We start from the raw sequence: 20,025 nt of genomic DNA, 5'->3' as shown, positions 1-20,025 counted from the left end.
GACCATGAGGAGGTTACCCCATGTGACTCTACCCTCCCTAGCAACCGGGCCAATTTGGTTGCTTAGGAGACCTGGCGACTTTAGGAGTGGTAGTCAGCATCTTTACTCTCTGAGCTACCCATTTATAAAAGAGGTGTGCAGAGAGATCTGTTGCACTGAGACATTTTAAGTATGTATCTAGAAGGCACTTTCCACGAATACAGTATACTTTTGTGTCCCATAATTGTTTTTTAAAGCAAAGAGGAAAAAACATTTTTTTTTGATTGCTAAAAAAACACACACACAAATAAGGTTTTCAAACTGTACGGTATGTCCCAAAGTTTGGTTACAGCAATGCAAACATTGCAAACCTAATTTAAAATGAATATAAAATAAAACAGCTCTTTTAACATTTTTTTTTGTCATCCTGAGATTGACGATTGACATTTTCTGAAGGTTAAAGGGATAGTTCACCCGAAAATGAAAATTCTCTAATCATTTACTCACCTCATGTTATCCCAGATATGTATGACTTTCTTTCATCTGCTGAACACAAATTAAGATTTTAGAAGAATATTTCAGCTCTGTAGGTCCATACAATGCAAGTGAATGGGTGCCAAAATTTCAAAGCTCTAAAATCCACATAAGAGCAACATAAAAGTACTCCAGATGACCCTGATTGTTAAATCCATTCCTTCACTTTCACTTTCTCCTTCTGTTTTCACATTCTTCCTGCATATCGTTACCTACTGGGCAGGGAGGTGAATTTATGACAAAAAAATCACTTAAATATTGATCTGTTTCTCATCAACACCTATCATATCGTGTCTGAACACATTTAACCACTGGAGTCATATGGATTACTTTTTTGCTGCCTATGTGTGGATTTTGGAGCATCAAAATTTTGGCACCCATTCACTTGCATTGTATGGACTTTGTTTGGAACAGAGCTGAAAAGTTATTCTAAAAATCATAATTTGTGTTCTGCAGGAGGAAGAAATACACATACACATCTGGGATGCCAGGAGGGTGAGTAAATGATGAGAAAATTTTCATTGTTGGGTGAACTATCCCTTAAGTACCTGTTTTCACTGACCATTTGTTGAAAAAGAAAAAATAACTTAATTTGATATGCTTTTTTTAGACCCTACTTGCACCCTATTCATGGAAAATGCCAGAAATGTTTACATCGCTAGAGTGCCATGTAAATCCTACAAGTCAAAATATATGGCAGCTCTATTATGCACCAGTTGTCAGTCACCACAACGATGCTGAGAGTTATGGTATGTTTTTGCAAAAGAACATATAAGTGTGAATATGCTTCTTTTCTTTATCTAAGGCTGGCACAGTGGCTGTGCTGCTTGATTCTGAAGCACTCCCTTGTGACAGGCCTTTAAGAGCCGTTTGGAAGGCTTGCCTCACTGCTTCATTTCTCTTTGGCAAAAATTCATTGCTTTAAGTTGTGCAGAGAAATGTTTGTCAGAGGTTTGACTCCAGCTTTTAGATCATATGCCAACGCTGAGGAGAGAGTCATATTAAGTGTAGCAATCACTAAAATGGAGTCCTGGTACTAAAAAGGCCTGAGCAGGAAACAGTCGAAATGAAGCACGTCTGCTACTGACTGCTCAAGAGGACCCAGGCTTCACAGACAAAAGAATATAATCCAAACATGTACTGTAAACAACTGTGGAACTATTCTGTGGAACAATATTAAATACAAAATGTCAAGCAAACAACGTTTTCATAGTGGTTTGTGTGCCAAAGACAAAGTACTATTAAACACGAGAACATTTTTTTTGTAAACTTCTAAAGTGGTTTACTTATTTCTTGACGTCATGGTATGTATGTGGAGTTAGAAAGTACCTGTCATCTTGTGCTGGTTGGATGTATCCTGCAGACAGTATGTTGAGAGAGAGAATGTTGGGGTCTATGATTGTCTCGTCTGCTTCAGGTGTATTCCGGATGCGTCCTGTCAAATCCATATCAGAATATCAGGTTATCGTTCTGGTTTAATGGAATAATTCACCCAAAAATTATAATTCTCTCGTTATTTACTCACTCACATGCCATCCCTGACATGTATGATTTTATTTGTTCAACAGAACACAAACAAAGATTTTTAGAAGAATATTTCAGCTCTGAAGGTCCATTCAATGCAAGTTTATGGTAGCCAGAACTCTGAAGCTCCAAAAAGCACATAAAGGCAGCATAAAAGTAACCCATTCAACTCCAGTGGTTAAATCCATGTCTTCAGAAACGATAGGTGTGGGAGAGAAACAGTTCAATATTTAAGTCCTTTTTTTACTATAATTCTCCACCTTTTACCAGCAACGACCAGTAGGTGGCGATATGCACAACGAATGCCAAAAACCAAAAGAAGTGGAAGTGAAAGTTAAAGTGGAGATTTACTGTAAAAAAGGTCTTAAAGGTGCACTCAGTAATTTTTTCCACATTAAAAAAGTTTTACTCCTAAAGAAATGAATTGTAATTTTGAAACATATGTATAAAATCATGACCAATCACGTGAGATGAGGACTCTAGTCATATCAGTAACCTTTTAAAAGCTGATTTGTTCTATATGGGGCAGGGGCGCCCTCATGGGGGCTGCCATTTTAGAATCACATGACCAACTAAATACTACTTGCTTAATCTCAGTAACTGGCTTGTTATTGGACACTTTCACTCTTGGATTAAATTAATCATGGCTGATTGTAAATAGTGATTTTCTACAATGGCATCTATAATTAAACTGTTGATTTTGAGTGATGCTGCATCCACACCACTAGGTATCACTGTAAGTCCAAGATAACACGAGCAAAAAGTTACTGAGTGCACCTTTAAATATTGATCTGTTTCTCACCAACACCTATCATATCACTTCTGAAGACATGGATTCAACCACTGGATTCATATGTATTGCTTTTATGCTGCCTTTATGTGCTTTTGGAGCTTAAGAGTACTGGCCACCATTCACTTGCATTGTATGAACCTACAGAACTGAAAATGTCTTCTAAAAAACTTTGTTTGTGTTTTGCAGAAGACAGAAAGTCATTCACATTTGAGATGGCATTAGGCTGAGTACATGATGTAAATGAATTTTCATTTTTGGGTGAATTTTAAACTAAAAGCAAAAGGTTTCAATTTAAAGTTAGAATTTGAGCCCCAACTCACCAACAACCAGCTCTCGCACTTCCTTCCACTCAATATCTCTTCCTGTCTCATGTACAATCGTGACTGTCACTCTCCTTTGGATGCCCTGTTTTGTAAATATCATGTTGCTATCCTCATATTACAATATTCTAATTTTATAATACAGAGTATAGGACAATAGGTAGGCCTATATATGGAGGGAAAAACAGAATAAAAAAAGAAAAGAAGATTTCCCAGTACCTGATGTAACATGAATGTGCCATGGCAGGGCATGCCCACTCTGTGATCCACTACAGCTGGGATATAGCTACAAGAGAGATAAACAGTATGTCGAGTAAATAACCAGCACTTTCAAGCTTACCTGGGTCTAAAAAAACACTGTATAGAACCAATAGCTTTATTATTAGCTTTGTTATAGTACGTTTTTAAGCATACCTAGCTTAGGGTGTGCTAAAAATAATCACTGTTTCTTTGTTTCACTAGTTGTCTGAGATATTAATAAAATGTACTCAGTGTGGATCTGTTCAGACAAGATACTCACTCTCCATTGGCCTCAAGCTCACATATTTCAAAGTAGACCATCAGGTCGTATTTACAGTGGCACGGTCCTGCTGTGGGCCGTGTGAGAGCTGTCAGTTTGGTGGCAGGTACTATGCAAAAAATAGAGAAAGACAGAGAGAGAAACAGAGAATAAAATATTAGCTCAATATTGAGCTAATCTTAGACCAAAGAATACTAAAACTCAATGGCAGATGAGAGGGTTACTAGTTTCATAGGAGAGAAGAAGATATGGATCACAGTATGAGAGGAGGAATAGTTTGTAGTTATAGAGGAGCAGGAGTGGGAGATCAGGGTCCAGTTTAAAGGCACACTGCTGTTAGAGTGAATAAAATCATGTGAATAACAGTGATCCCTGAACATCTGCACATGCCAAGCTGAACTCAAACTTAACTAGTACAAAATGTTACTTTAAGCTTATTAAAATGTTAACTTTTCTCTAAAACAAGTCAGTGAATCCCTGTTGAAAAGAAATAAATACATCTTGGCTAGTTTAAGCTGGTCTTCATGGTCTCCCAGCTTAACCAAGTGGTGTTTAGCTATTTCAATCAGCTGGTCACCTAGCCTGACCAGGTGAAAAGTGCCTAAACCCACTCTAAAACTAAAGACCATCCTAACCACCATAGGCTGGTTTAAGCATTTTTGTTTTCAGCAAATAAATGTAATAAACAGGAACCTCATAATATTAATAACAACCCAAATCTAATATGTTAGGTTTAGATCTGGCAGATGTTAAGGGACTACTGCACCATCAAGCTCAGTTTCAATAAATACACCCAGTTTTACACATGCAGTGATACAGTCTTATTCGGTATTGTTCATCAATTTATTTATAATAAATGGTGTCAGAGAGAAAGGCCACAACTGTCCATCTGCTTGATGAGGTTTGAATGGAGAGACTGAGGGAGAGAAAAAGATGTACAGTACATCCACACAGACTATTTATAGGCCTAAACACAGTCACTGGAACAAAGCGTCTTTCAGTCCGTCAATGCAGAGAGAGTTTGTGTGACTCCCTGTAGAATGAAGGAAATAAGTAGACACTTTCTCTAATATTGAAAAACTGTTTAATAAATGGGTCATATCCTTAATGTTTTTTTCCCTCATTTCCACTTATAATGTTCATTTTCATTATCATTTTGCACCCTCTCTCTGACCCTTAGAATTGGTTAGAATTTATTTTTAATTTTATTTTTTTTGAAGACATCTGCGTAAACGGCCTCTTTGCAAGTGAAATGAGTAACAGCTATTATTCATGCACTGCAAATTTTCTGCCGTGTCCATTATAGCTTGCACTGCCACATCCTTCAAGGCTTCAGCAGCCTTTTTGCAATGCCTGCACTGAATTGTGACAGGTTCACAAAACAATCCATGCTACAAGGTGCAATTGTGCATAACAAAACTAAAGTCATTCTTTCCTAATGCTGAGGTCCTTCTGAAGAATATGCAGAGCAGTAGGTGCTACACACAGTCATTGCACTGCATTGTCTACAGCCCATTTACGCTACCAAATTCTTATGAATGGGCTGTCTTCATCTATCTCGACATTGCTTGATGGGGAATGGAATACACAATATGACGCAGATGGTGCAATAACCAGAGAAAAACCTCAGAATTAAATTGCACTTGACCCAGCCCATTAGCGCTTTGTACGCACAGTTTTGCCAAACCCACTTGTGCCTAGACTTAGCGCTTGCTTGCATGAAAATATCAAAACCTTATAGCCATGCCCACTGACATATCGCATAGCGCTGTGCTTAAGGCATAGCACTCTTACAATAGGATCCATTATCTCACTGTGATTGGGGAGGCTAAAACTGAATAGACATCGTTGACGTGCTTGGAAAAGAGACAGATTTACAGTTTAGTGTCAATAAATGACTTTTGGACTGGGGAGGAAGTTTTGAGTTCTGAAAGTCATTTTAAGGGTACTCTGAAAGTAATCAAACTCTTTTATTTAAAATAAAAAAAGGAAAATATGGTTTCTCGTATAATATGACCCCTTTAAGAATTGACATGGACCTGAAATTGTTTTTGTTTGAAATGCAATGATATGGGATCAGACTTTATCTGAAAATTTAACCCCAGTGCATTAGACAGACTAGAGGTTTAGTTCCAGGGACATTCTTTGGCCTTATGCACTCATAACCATTACAGACCCGGCTTCTGCGCTTTTATTACTGAACAGATAGACAAGGGTGGGGCCGGCAGTCTGGCTTGCTCCTCCCCCTCTAGGAGGTAGGAAACAGCCATGCCTGCTGCATTGAGGGCGTGGCTTGACAGCGAGTCCACCAGAGCCCCATTGAAGACCTCTGGCAACAGGTAGCGAATCAGCTCCAGGTTCTTCTCTCGCTCAGGAGGGGTTTCATTATCTGCGGCTACACCCACCACCAACAACAAAGACTGTGACATGGGCACATGGACCCCAAACAACAACATAAATAAAGCAACACAAAGACGAAGACAAGATTATCTGCTAAACAGTTTTAGACTCAAACCTGATTTGGCAAGTGCTTTGTTTTAAAAACTGTGGATCATGCAGTGGTCTATGGGGTGAAAAGGTGTAGCTTCTATGTTAATAGGAGATTTCTCATACGGTCATAAAAATGCTCGATGCTCTCACCTGGTTTGGAAAGGGGCATGACTCTTGGGAACTGCCGCCTACATGGACGGAACGGGCTAAAAAAAGGAAAATTATCAAGTTAGCTGTGGATGATTGAAGACAGTTGTAGCATGTATTAAAGGGATAGTTCACCAAAAAATTTACATTCTGTCATCACCTGATGTTGTTTCAAACCCCTATGACTTCCTTTCTTATGAACCTATTTTGTGTTCCACAGAAGAAAGTCATGCGTGTTTGGAACAACATGAGGGTGAATAATTGATGACAGAATTTTCATCTCTGGGTGAGCAAACATTTTAATAAGAGTTGGAAATATTAAATATGTCCAGGACCTACCTAATGAGATCCTTGCAGAGCAGAGGGAAAGGCTGCGTCTGGTAATGTCCAAAGACTTCAAACACGATTGGCTGAGTCTTTATGTACTCTATAAAGGACTTGGTCACCTCCACGGCAATCTGGAAAATCAGAGAAACAAGTATTTTACCCTTTTACGCAGCCTAATAAAACAGTATGATGTGGTGCTGTGTGCTGCAGTGTTAAGTGTAGATCTTACATTCTGCACATGATAGAAGCCAAGTGGTGGACCACGTCCAGTGTTCTTCAGTGGTTCTGTGGAAAACGCTTCATCATGCCTGTGAATAAAACTACAAACGAGGAGTTTAATAAAAGTAAATTAGATACAGAACACATTTTAGATACAGAGAAATTACACTGTCTTTAAAGGTGCACTCAATGATGTTTTGAATTTGCCATATTGAACTTACACTGACCCCTAGTGGTGTGGATGTAGCATCATTCAAACTCAATCGTTTTCAGTTACAGATGCCATTACAGAAATTCTCTGTTCACAATCAGCTATGATTACTTTAATCCATGAGTGAAAGTGTCCAATAACATGGCGGTTACTGAGAATAAGCAAGTAGTATTCTGCTGGTCATGTGATTCTAACATGGCTTCCCCCATGAGGGGACCCTCTCCATGTAGAATGAAACTGCTTTTATAAACTTATTGATATAACTAGAGTCTTTTACATGTGTTTCAAAAATACTATTCATTTTCTTGGGAGTAAAACCATTTTTTTAGGAAAATATTACTTAGTGCATCTTTAACCTGACAAATGTTCACGGACATTGACAAACACACGGTTTTAATGGAAAATGCTTCTGAATAGACCAGCGTAGAGAAACATACATTTACATGCTGGTCTTTTCAGCATGGAATTTTTTCTTTACTTTTTCATTTTGTTTAGAATAGAATAATTTCACTCACTTGAACTGGCAGAATATGTCTGCATACTCTGCAGATATGCTTGACGCCTGCAACACAGTAACTCTGAATGTGAAGACATCTCCAATCCTCAAGTGATCCAGAGCTCCGTCCAGTATGCCATCAAGACCTGTTTTGACAGGGCTGTCCAGCTCCTCTGGGTTAGCTAAGACAACCACATGAAATAAAAGATGTCTCAAGTGAAAAAAAGAGAACACTCTATGGGATAGCTGAAGCTGGTATGTACTGTAGACACACATACTCCCACACACACATTTACTTAGCAGTTTAAATTGTGACATACCATAGACTAGATGATAATTACAAGTACAGTAGCATTTTTAGAATATAAAAAAGGATTCGCTTTATTTATGGATACATTTTACAATTAAGGACATCCCCACATGTCCCTAAAAGGAGGTTTTGCCAAATTTAGCTCGCATTTGCAGACAACCATGTCCCTAAACTACTGCATAGCAAAGAAAGTACATACACAAACGCACACACACAAACACACACACTTGTTTTCAGATTATACCTGAAATTTCGGCACATATAAAAGTACATATGGGGGAGAGGGGCCATGCCTGGAAATTATGTGATCAAACTTACATTAAAGTTGCTCCCATGTTCCAAAAAGAACACAAGCATTATTTTACCTGCACAGGTATTATTGTTGACCTCATCTGCTGACAGACTCATCTCTGCATTCTGGCCCTCCCCTTCCACAATCCGCAGTTCCTCCTGAGAAACCCCATCACGGGACAGACCAGTAGGGCAGGACTCTGATTGGAACTGCTCAGCAGGAAACGGAGACACTTCAAGTCAGTTTCAGTCATATAAATACATTGATAAAACCAACATATGTTGTGTTTTTTGGATGCTGCACCCAGTACAGGATGCTGGTGTGATGGTTTGTCCCCAAAAAGGTGCTTAATTATCTTATGCAAAACGAGCTTTACAAGACAGACCAGCACCAATCCAGCATAAAACAGCCAGGACAAGCATGGAAATCAATCCTTGAGTGAGATGCTCTTGTCAGCTGGGATGTCAAGGGGACCTTGCTGATCCCATAGTGTGCTTCATTATGCCATTCGTTATTTTTAAGCGTTTAAATGTGTAAAAAAAAATTACCTTCTCAAACTGCTGGTCTTCAAAAGAAATCTTGGCGGTCCCTGACTGTCTGACACCAGAGCCGTAGTCTGGTGCCTCCTCATCAGCTGGAGGAAAAACCAGAGCACCTTCACATCACTTCCTCACGAAGTCAAACAAAAAGTGCCCTTCAGATAGACAATCTCCAGTGCTTAATTCACCCTCACCCAAAAAATCCCCCAAGAACCTGCTTCCTATTTCCATTAATCATCTATCAATCAACATCTATATCTAACCCTTGAATCAAAAAGTTTTGATTCTAGATTAGTGGTTCTCAAATGGTTGATTAAACCCAAAATGGTTAGTCTGTTCTAATTGGGTAAAAAATGCTAAATGCAAATAACAAAATGCAACTAACCACATAATTGTGCATAGTTTGGACAGCAAAATATATAGGCTTATCGACTTTTTAGAGGGAGGAGAAAACACATATATTTTGCTTTTATGTCAAAAGCATCTGATTAAACAATTTTTAATACTTTACTCTACAGAAGCCAAATTAGGTACGCAGATGCCAACATGGACAGGTTGTGAGACATGCCTTTATCCTCGAAAATCCTCGATTAACCAAAGGATAACAAAGAAAATAAGACCCAAACTACATTATGAGTTCATATGCCAGTTTGTACTGACCATAATGTGTTTTGTGTGGTGATTTTTTGATTTAATATATACAGCATAATTAACTAAAAGAATGGTACATTTCAATGATTGATTTTAAGGGCATTTTTGTTTCATTTACAACCTTTACAATAAGGTTGTATTGATTAACATTAAAGGAATGTTCCGGGTTCAAAACAAGTGAAGCTCAATCGACAGAATTTGTGGCAAAATGTTGATTATCACAAAAATTAATTTTTACTGGTTCCTCCTTTTCTTTAAAAAAAAATAAAATAAAAATCAAAAATCGAGGTTACAGTGAGGTACTTACAGTGGAAGTGAATGGGGCCAATTTTTTCTTACATTAAAATACTCACTGTTTCAAAAGTATTGCCACAAAACATAAAGGATATGAGTGTAAACATGATTTTAGTGTGATAAAATCACTTAAAAACCATTTCTGTGTAAAGTAATAGACAATTTTACAACTTCGTTACCATGCCGATGTAATGTCAAAAAAACCTAAACGACTGTAAAAATGAAAACTTTACAGCTCAAATAATATACAAGTTTTAACAGAAGAATTAATGCATGTGATTTTATAAAATTATAAGCTTCACATTTCTGTGTTTAAACCCCTCAAAAATTGGCCACATTCACTTTCATATTCCCCATACTCTTCCACTGTAAATGCCTCACTTTAACCTCGATTGTTGCTGTCGAAACAAAATTGTGTGGTAATCAACATTATGCTACAAATGCTGTTGAATGTGCTTAACTTGTACTGAACCCGGAACATTCCTTTAATTAACTGCATTAGTTAACATGAACTAACAATGAACAATACTTTTTTTAATTTGAACATATACTACTACATTTTTTTAAAACTAAAAGTTGGCTACGTTAATGTTAATGCATTATGAACTAACTAACATGAACTAACAACTGTTTGTTCATGATCCCTAATGAATTTATTAATGTTAACAAATAGAGCCTTATTGTTAAGCGTTACTGTTTACTTTTGTAAGATAAATAAATTTGGGTTTCCACTTGAGTCCTAAAGCAATGCCAGTTGAAATCCACTGATGTAGACAAAAAAGTGATGCAGGATTATGAAAAGGAAATATGTGCCACTCACCAGAGTGTGATTAGAACTGGAAACATAAGTTGTATTTATTTATTTCTGCAGGATATTTGCAGTCCTAACCTTACCTGATATTGCCTGTACAGCGACTCTGAGGAAACCTTTGACCTCGCCCTTCTCACTGACGATGGCAATCCGATGCACAAGGGGCACGGGATAGAGCAGATTACTTAAATACACAAATGCCCTGGAGGAGAGAGAGGACAGGAACATATTTCAGATGGAAGTAAAATAACACCATTAAGCAAACGGGAAAAACACAACATTGAGAAGCAAAGCAACTAAACACAGGCAGGGACTGCTGTGGCCCTGGGCAGCTTGAAGATCAGAATACAAATTCCTGATTGTTCCTCAAAGATCAGGATCCATACTTTAAAGCAGGAAGGTTATTTAGGCTAGTTTTACTTTCTTTTTTTTTAAACAGTTATATACTGTTTATATACAGTATTTTATTTATTTATTTTTTATTTTTTTGGTGAGTTTAAGGAGCATGACATTGGTGTGAAACTACAAAAGAGGCTAGTGTTTATCTGTATATATGTATAGTTATATGTGTATACATTATATAAATTGATGGTTTGTGTCTGAGCGAAGATATATCCGTTTTGAACATGCAGAGTGACTGAATATGTAATTGTGTAAAAGAACGTGACCCTGTTTGTCTGTGGGCTATTTGTATAATCTACTGTACACATCCATGATCCGAAGCAGAAACAGGTATATTGGTATGTTTTCCAAAACCCAGAGATTGAGATTCAACCTTTAATTAAAAATTCTATATAGAATAAATAACGTTGATAATCATAATTAATACAATTTTAAAACCCAGCCCTAACTCTGTTTCCCCTTCATCCATATGCCGTCAAGGACTACATTGCCCATTCAATGGTGTTAAACATTAAATGATACGGCTGTGCTGAATAAAACAAGGGATTTGGTGAGGTACAAAAAAGCATGCTTTGGACAAAAACGTGTTTTTAACTGATTCAAAAGGTGAAAAAGCTAACATAAAATTGACAGTACTGGACATTGCAAGCTAGAACAGAAAATACCAGTACTAAACACCCCAAAATAAAAGCATACAATGTACTTACAGTAAGATGCTGCAAAAAGCGGTTGTAATGTCACAAATGTGCAGCGTGTTGCAACTTAAAGGAGTGAGCCAATTCATCAAAGGTTTCCATGTAAAATCTCACAAAAAATGGTTGAAGTAAGGCATATGATCTCACATGCCCAGAAGAGAGACAGCTGTGCTAGAAACCAGCTCTTTCATCTTGAGATATGTGACCATTCTGAGTAACCATACTGCTGTATTACAGGAACCAATTGGTTTGTCATTAGATGAATAGTTCATTTTCATTCATCAGACGTTCATGCCATGTAAAGAAAATCTGGTTTTGTTTGTTTCTGAAGAATAAAAAACAAACAGCTAATATGAGTGTTTGGAGATAGCACTTCAAAGTTGACCGACTCCTTTGAAGAAGCGATGCGGTGCATGTAGAGCGGGGACACAGACCTTGGCGTGACACAATAAGTGTAGCTGTGCCGGGTGGTTGAGCTGAGATCGAGCCAATTCTGATTTCAGTTATCAAAGTCATTAGGCTGGAATTAAACCCAAAAGCTCAAGGTGTGTGCCCAAAGCGATTGGATGAAAGTCAAATGTATGACAATGAGAAAAGACAGGGGTGAAGTCCAGACATGCTGAAAGACTAAATCCAGAAAAATCAGAAAAGAGATCTCTTTAAAACCTCAGTTGTTTCTACAAGACAACAATGAGATCAAATGGAGACTTCTGCCTATGTCTCCAGCTTTTCAGATATTTCTACTGAGCAAAAGACCTTAATCTCACATGTATCTCTATAAGAGTACTCAACAATGTCACAAACTGTGCTTAAATTTGCTAAGATACCCAATTCATTGATTTCAAAAATTTCTCATCAAATTCTTCCAAGACCAACGTTTAAAGGGCTATATTATCTACAATAATTTTATAGCTCAATACTCATTATAAAAACTTGTTTTGTTTGCTTCTATTTTTATTTCTCCAAAAGAATTTTAGGAGAAACATCTGAGACAAAATTGATACTTGTGAACTCAATTAAAGGTGCACTCAGTAAAAAAAAATTTAAGTATGTCAAAGTGGTTTACATTGGCTTACACTGATACCTAGTGGCCTAAATGCTGCATCATTCAAACACAGTAGTTTTCAGTTACCAATGCCAATGCAGAAATTCATTATGCACAGTAAGCCAGGATTATTTTAGTCCATGAATGAAAGTTTCCAATAACTGTGCAGTTACTGAGATTAAGCGAGTAGTCTGCAGCTGGTCATGCGATCCTAACATGGCTGCCCCCACGAGGGTACCCCTCCCTCAAGAGCTTTTATAAGGTTACTGATATGACTGGAGTCTTCATTTCATGTGTGTGGTCATGATTTTATATACATGTTTCAAAATTACTATTCTGGTAAAACATTTTAATTGAGTTTTAATAAAACTTTTTAATTGAGTAAAAAAAAAAAAAAGGCCTCTTTATCATGTATGTTGATAGAGAAATGGTCTCCTTTCACCAAGTTTACTTGATATCTCTGTAAAAGTGGGTGTCATTTTTGGCACAGGGAAGTATGCAGGCTCATAGCTATTTTAAATTCAGTTTACTGAAAATCTAAACACAGCTGGAGTTTTTCTGAATCACCTACAATTTATTTGACAGACTTCACTCACAATCTATAGAGTATGACACACCCAAACTTGAAATATTTAATCAATCTCAGTGTGTGAGTTTGTGTCTGTGTACTGTCTTCATATTTGCATGCATCTGTCCTTTTTTCTGTCCTTCACTTACTGTACATGTGCGTAAGTGTAGTGTTACCTCACGTTTAACCTAAATAAAAGGCTACTGTATATACATGTTTGTGTGATTTCTTTGTGTGTGTTTATATAATGTGCAATAAGATTGTAAGACAACATAAATAATCCAGCAGTCTCAGTGTGAAAGAGCTAGTTTCCTTTCCCAGCATGCTCCTGAAACCTCACCAACCTTCCCACTACACTGAACAATGGCGAGCGATTGTAAAACGGGTCCTCAGCTTTGTTGGAGCTTCTGCACAGCTCTCCCTCATCATCATTCTCTGCATCCTCCCCCTCCTCCTCAAAATCCGACCATGTGTCATCCGATAAGAAATCATCGTCCAAGTCGTCCAACTCTGTCCCCACCTTCTTGTCGGGCCATGAATGGACCAGCTCAGTGAGTTCAGAGGTCGAAGTGGGCTCAGAGTGGGTGGGGGAGGAGTTGGGGTCACTTGCTTGCTCACTAAGGCATGTGGAGAAAAGGGGGTTTCTGGTGTAGCCAAAGACACGGGAGCCCAGTTAGTAAGAGGGGCATTCTGAGTTTATTATTATACTCGCAAGTGGGTACGCACTTATAATTGGCCAAGAGTCAGGGAGAGTTACAAGACATACAGCCTTTAGGAAAAATTTTTAGTCCATGTCTTTTAGTTTTGAAGCTATCTATATGCTAGTATACTATTAAAAGTATACTACTGGGCGGGGCTACTGAAGTGATATGGTAAAGTAGGCGTTGATGTGTTGTTGTGGAGGCGGTTACATGCAAATGTCTATCAGAGTGTGACATCACAATGTGGAGGAAGTAGAGAATGAATCGTTTTGGCAGCTTGGTTTCAATAAATGCTCTTTTTGCAGTGAGGAGGAAGTTTTGAGTTCTTAGACTTACAGTATGTTTTTATAGTACAATGACCTCTTAAATGTCAAAAGATCAAGGAAAATTTTATTCGTCATGTCAAGACCCCTTTAAAACAAATTAAAGGCAAGATTTTGCAAATCTATTCAATAGAGCAGTTCAGTAGTAGAAAGGCCCAGGGAAAATGTGTGACCTCATTTGAAATTGCACAGAGAATCGATTGCATGCTCTTCTAAATAAAGCAGTATCAAAAGCCAATCCTAAAAATTGTGTGGGTAATAACTCTGGACTAAGTCCTCAGAGGAATGAACACTGTCATTGATGTACATCCTCTAGAAAAAAGCTTTTAGCAGAAGCTTTTATTGTATTTCCTCTTCTCAGCACTTGTCCTGCCCTGCAATATGCACTACTCTTAAAAGTAGACAAATACGATTTTGCTGAAATACGAGAATTGCTGCTTAGTGTATTGGATTCCATTCTGCATAACAGAAATACTTTCAGTTACAATGGGCTATTCAAATACACGTGTAATTTGAAGAGAAGAAAAAAATCTGCCAGGAAGCATTCTGTAGTGAAACCCAGTTGGTTTATCTTTTCATGCTCTTACATATAACCTAACAACTCACCTCCCAACCAGACGGAACCAGGGGAACCGGTCGTAGAAAGGATCTCCTCCTGTCAAGACACTGTCACAGTCGTCCAGAGCATTGCTTGGCACCTCAGCAGCACGATCATACATCTCCCTCATCAGGTCCAGCCTCTGCCTGCAGGGGGCAGAATTACACATAATTTAGATGGCATCCAATTACATACTGTGACAAAATAAACAACTATTTAAGGGACACTGTGCAGTCAGCCCGTAATTTTTCCAGTATAAAATCCATATACAATGATCCGGTTTTGTATCATCTTGAAGGGGTTTATTTTGTCATAATGACCAGATGACTGTACATTATCAGCTATTTCATGGCTTCTTGTAATAAGCTAAATAAGTAAATAAATGGACATTAAATATATTTTATTAATTATGTAATAAAATGAGACATGAAATTATCATAATATAAGAGTCCTGTTGCCAGGTACAGTCAGATACACAGTTTAGATGTCATTATTCAATCCGCAGAATGCAGCAACTGACCAATCAGTCACATATCAGGAAATAATAAAAGATATATAAGGGCTTAAATATACTAGACTTGAAACTCAAGGGTGAAGTTATATAAAGCTACACTCTGTAAAGTTAAAATTTTTAACAACAAAGTTATGTAAAAAAAAAAAAGTACCTGAGCTTCTCCAGGGTCCAGTAATGTGTGGCTCCATTTTTCTGATCTTGGACTTCTACAGCCACAATGGTGCGAGGGAATGGGCTCTTCTCCCGGTCTTTGGTAGCCTCATGTGGTAACAGGTCAGGCGGAAGAGGAGAGTACAGTGTGTCTGTCAATAATGCAAACTGGAACTGAACCTGTGAGTGAATGTAAGATTACCGTTAGGCCGATCAGTTATGATGTTGTCATATTTTATAGGTTTAAATGAGTGATGCAGCACTTTCTAATTTCACCAAAGCTTTCACCTTCTTCTTAAGCTCCACACTAATGGCATTGGCCTCCTTGAGAAAGATGGCATTGCCCCAGAGCAGGTCTCTGAGGGATGTGAACTGGTAACATCTCCATTTACGGAATGCCCACAGTGCTAGTTCTCTCTCCCTCTCGGTCCATTGCACTATGGGTAAAATATGTCATACTGTAGGCAATAGGCTCAATGGTTTCATTTGGGTCATTCAGTATAGATCATGCTAACACTTACAATACGAGTTTTTGCCATTCTGTTGTGCGATCTACAGTACATATTATCTCACCTTCCTCCTCAGGTTCATCATTTTCTTCTGCTAGGTCAGGGTAACATCGATCAACCTGCTTCTGGAGGGCTTCAAGTCTGCTCTCATAATCCTGGAAAAGACATTGAAATAAACTGAAAACTCAATACAGATATTCTTGTGTAATACTAATAATAAAGTTATAAGTATAGGGACAAAGTTTAAAGTAACAAACACTATTACACAGATGAAAACTAGCAGTGAGAAAATATTTTTGTTTAGGAAAAAATAAAATGGGAATTTACAAAAGAACAAAAACTAAACGAATCCATAAATGTGTACTATAATTCAAATGTAAACTAAACAGAATTAATAAGAAATTACTTTAGATTTGTTATTTTTAAACCATGCTGGATGATCATTGGTTTATTCTGTCAAAAGGAGAAAGAAAAAAAGGAAGGGGCCATTGATGAAGACAGCACGTACTGTGCTATATTGTTGTGAATAAAACTTTGAATGTGAACTTTAAAAGGTAATTTGTAATTATGTTTTAGCATAATGCAGTTTCTTGTAACTTGGCATGTGTTTTTATCATTGGCAGATGATATGGTTTTATAAGACATGAAATCTTAAATTATTTCCCTTCTGAAAAAAGAATCGAAAAAGGAAAAGTAAAAAAAAAAAAAAACACACACACACACACAAAAGGAACAAAAATAATTTACAAATGCACCACAAAAACTAAACTGAAACAAAATACCAATAATAAAAAATGTAAAAAAATAAATAAAAAAAAACACTGATAGGGACCAATTTGTAGGGTATAACATGGCTAAAGTCACACCTTAAGGAACATTTGCTTTTTTAGTGTATCAAGATTTAAGAAATAAATGTATTTTTATTGAATATTGATGGAACAGCTTAATTTGTGTGAAAATAAATAACAACAGAAGGTTGTTTTGAATAAAACTATAAAAAATAAAAACAATTTTTTAAAAAAGTGGCAGCGAGGAGGCCCTTTTACCCCACATCTGGTATCTCACTTGGGGTAAAAGGCTAGTTTCCAATAGTTATAGGGCACAATTTGTCAACTTATGCAAACATAAAAGACTGCAAGATGCTTTTTTGGTATCATTCAAAATAACCACTTTTTTTTTTCTCTCCCCAATTTGGAATGCCCAATTCCCCAAATCCTCATGGTGGTGTAGTGACTCGCCTCAATCTGGGTGGCGGAGGACGAATCTCAGGTGCCTCCACGTCTGAGACCGTCAATCTGCGTAATTTATCACGTGGCTTGTTGAGCGTGTTACCGCGGAGACATAGCGCGTGTGGAGGTGTCATGCTATTCTCCACAGCATCCACGTACAACTCACCATGCGCCCCACCGAGAGCGAGAACCACACATTATAGCGACCTCAAGGAGGTTACCCCATGTGACTCTACCCTCACTAGCAACCGGGCCAATTTGGTTGCTTAGGAGACCTGGCTGGAGTCACTCAGAACACCCTGGATTCGAACTCGCAACTCCAGGGGTGTTAGTCAGCGTCTTTACTCGCTGAGCTACCCAGGCACCCATTTCTTGTTAATTTCAATCACATTTAGTATTTCATAACATCTCAGTTATTCTATAAACAAATTAATCTCCACTGGAATTGGATCAATCATTGTGAGCCCACTTTGAACATTTTTCATATCAAATCTATTTGCCCCACTTAAGAAAAACAATGTGTTTTATAGTGGCCTTTAGCTTCTGCAACAGGGGGGCTTTTTTACCCCAAATGCTATCCTTTCACTTACTGGACAGTTATTGATTTATATATTGATTTATATATATATATATATATATATATATATATATATATATATATATATATATATATATATATATATATATATATATATAATCACCTTGAACAAAATCGAAAATGACAAATAAGTATTTTGTCTCAAAATAAATGTGATAATTTCAGGGATTTTCATTAGCTAAATACATTTTCAACATTTCAAAATAATAGATCACATGACCTCAAAATCAAACTTTAGACATTACACACAATGATCTCATGGAAAAGGAAACTTTTGCAGTGCAAAATGACAAAATGGTGTTTAAGAAAGTCCTGTGGTAGTTTTTGTTGCTATTTAGTGTTTTGGCAGAAAATAAAATCAAAGGAGCCTTTAACCCCGGGGAGCCTTTCACCCCATTGTACCCTACTTTTTATGTCAGCTATATCACTTACTAATCTCTGTTGCTCCAGTAGATTGTTGGCCTCTTCTCTTTCCTTGCGATACTGATCTTCAAGTTCCTGCAGTCTGTACATACAAAGAGCTAATGAGTCAAGCAATACAAAACCTATCTTAGTTTTGAACTTCTGTTGTCCTTAATTTTTCTTTTACCTCTGATCCATTTCTTGTTTCATATCAATGCCCTGTTTCTCCAGCAGTTCTCGTTGAGCAAACGCCCAGTCTACAGGCTCCATCGGGGTCTCGCTACACGGGGTCCTCTCACGTTTCTGACGGGCCTGCTCTGGATGGTTAAAGCGAAACACGTGGCTCTTGCCCAAAATGATTCGGTTCCCTATAAAAGTTCAATAGGTAAACATGTTAATGAATGAAGTCTCTCTGATTAGAATTGGAAACTCTTTTCCCTGACAATAGTGATAACACTTCATTTCAATCTGATACCAAATGCTATCAAGGCCAATTTCGATATATATCTATATCTATGTATACAATATATCCAATATGACATTCTATATTTGTATTAAATAGACATTTTTAATATAATTTAAATAAGACATTTAACATTATATTTAACATTAAATTTGACAAAAATTAAACAGCAAATTTTAAGACATCAACATCAATGAAAATCTCTTAAAATAAAAGTTACATTTAGTTTTATTGTTATCTAGTGGAGTAAAAAAAAGTATTTTCTATCCTACACAACTATACACAAACATTCTTTTTATTTCAAAGCTTATTATACTCATTCATTTATATTTATCATTATTCTTCAATATTTTTATGTAAAGATCAGAAAAAGTATCAATATATCAAGATCAGTCTGCCCCTCCCCACTTGATAAGGACCATCCCATAAAGCTTTGAAAAAATATATTGTAGCAGGATGCAAATTTCCAAAATGTAGGATGGCAGGGGAAGAGTTATTTATATTCATGAGGAAAGTGATACCTGATTGGACGATTCTGCAATATTCATCAGGAAAGCGCTGCCTGATTAGACAGCGTAACTATAACCCAATCCTAACCCAACCCTGTCAAATCAGGTAGCACTTTACTTGCTCTTCCCATGCCATACTAAATCCACTAGCAGGATAACTGTGAGAGGAAACAGTTGAAACAGACCTGATCTAAGAACAGTGGGCTCTGTCACTCTCTTCCCATTGACGTACGTTTCTGCTCCCTCACATGGCTCCAGAATGACAGCTGTAAACAACAGCAAAAACAGCCAATAGGACTGTGGCCTATACATACATGCTTATGTGTAAACATGTCTGTTTGTAGTTTTGTTAACAAACCTTCTCCCATGGGTCCAGTGCTGCTGGTGAAAGTGCAGTGTTCCTCCTTAATGAAATGACCACTCAAAACAATGTCCTGCCTTGTGCTGGCGTCCTCTCTTCCCACCCTAAGCAGAGCAACACAACAAGCTACCTTAGGAAAAATCCTACTGAACGGAAGCATACTTGTTTATTTATGACTTATACTGTATGCTCAATGGAGAAATGAAAACACTTGGCTTGACACTAACCTGGTAATTCCATCTTTGATGTAATATAAGAGACATTCAGACATCAAAGGATCTTCGTTTAGATTCACCAAGTGGGGTGTCTGTAATTACGGCCAAAAAATACTTTAATACTTTCCATCAATGTATGTCAATGGGAGATTTATAAACTTCAATTTTAAATTTATATATATATATATATATATATATATATATATATATATATATATATATATATATATATATATACACACACACACACACACACACACACACTGTATATATTAGGGATGCACCG

General features: G+C 37.2%; 1 protein-coding gene across 22 annotated transcripts in view; it reads right to left on the bottom strand.

Moving 5' to 3' along the window:
* The window catches only part of LOC127448751 (kinesin-like protein KIF1A), an 88,588-nt gene that overhangs the window by 21,548 nt on the left and 47,015 nt on the right, over positions 1-20,025 (bottom strand). For 9 of the 22 annotated variants that reach the window (XM_051711578.1, XM_051711579.1, XM_051711580.1 and 6 more), the window contains 20 exons: positions 19,752-19,831; positions 19,522-19,628; positions 19,349-19,429; positions 18,379-18,559; positions 18,222-18,294; positions 16,027-16,117; positions 15,742-15,890; positions 15,455-15,633; positions 14,798-14,935; positions 10,541-10,659; positions 8,711-8,796; positions 8,236-8,371; positions 7,580-7,742; positions 6,864-6,954; positions 6,647-6,765; positions 6,311-6,366; positions 3,671-3,779; positions 3,370-3,436; positions 3,151-3,235; positions 1,843-1,948 (listed from right to left, as the gene is read on the bottom strand). In XM_051711578.1, coding sequence (XP_051567538.1) covers positions 1,843-1,948; positions 3,151-3,235; positions 3,370-3,436; positions 3,671-3,779; positions 6,311-6,366; positions 6,647-6,765; positions 6,864-6,954; positions 7,580-7,742; positions 8,236-8,371; positions 8,711-8,796; positions 10,541-10,659; positions 14,798-14,935; positions 15,455-15,633; positions 15,742-15,890; positions 16,027-16,117; positions 18,222-18,294; positions 18,379-18,559; positions 19,349-19,429; positions 19,522-19,628; positions 19,752-19,831 — 2,216 coding nt within the window. Of the gene's footprint in view, positions 1-1,842; positions 1,949-3,150; positions 3,236-3,369; positions 3,437-3,670; positions 3,780-6,310; positions 6,367-6,646; positions 6,766-6,863; positions 6,955-7,579; positions 7,743-8,235; positions 8,372-8,710; positions 8,818-10,540; positions 10,660-13,511; positions 13,785-14,797; positions 14,936-15,454; positions 15,634-15,741; positions 15,891-16,026; positions 16,118-18,221; positions 18,295-18,378; positions 18,560-19,348; positions 19,430-19,521; positions 19,629-19,751; positions 19,832-20,025 lie in introns of all 22 variants that reach the window. The other 13 variants (XM_051711564.1, XM_051711566.1, XM_051711569.1 and 10 more) reach the window with 3 other exon arrangements.

The sequence above is a fragment of the Myxocyprinus asiaticus genome, chromosome 12 (genome assembly GCF_019703515.2).
Source record: "Myxocyprinus asiaticus isolate MX2 ecotype Aquarium Trade chromosome 12, UBuf_Myxa_2, whole genome shotgun sequence".
NCBI classification, from domain to species: domain Eukaryota; kingdom Metazoa; phylum Chordata; class Actinopteri; order Cypriniformes; family Catostomidae; genus Myxocyprinus; species Myxocyprinus asiaticus.
This window is presented reverse-complemented; position numbering and strand designations above follow the sequence as displayed.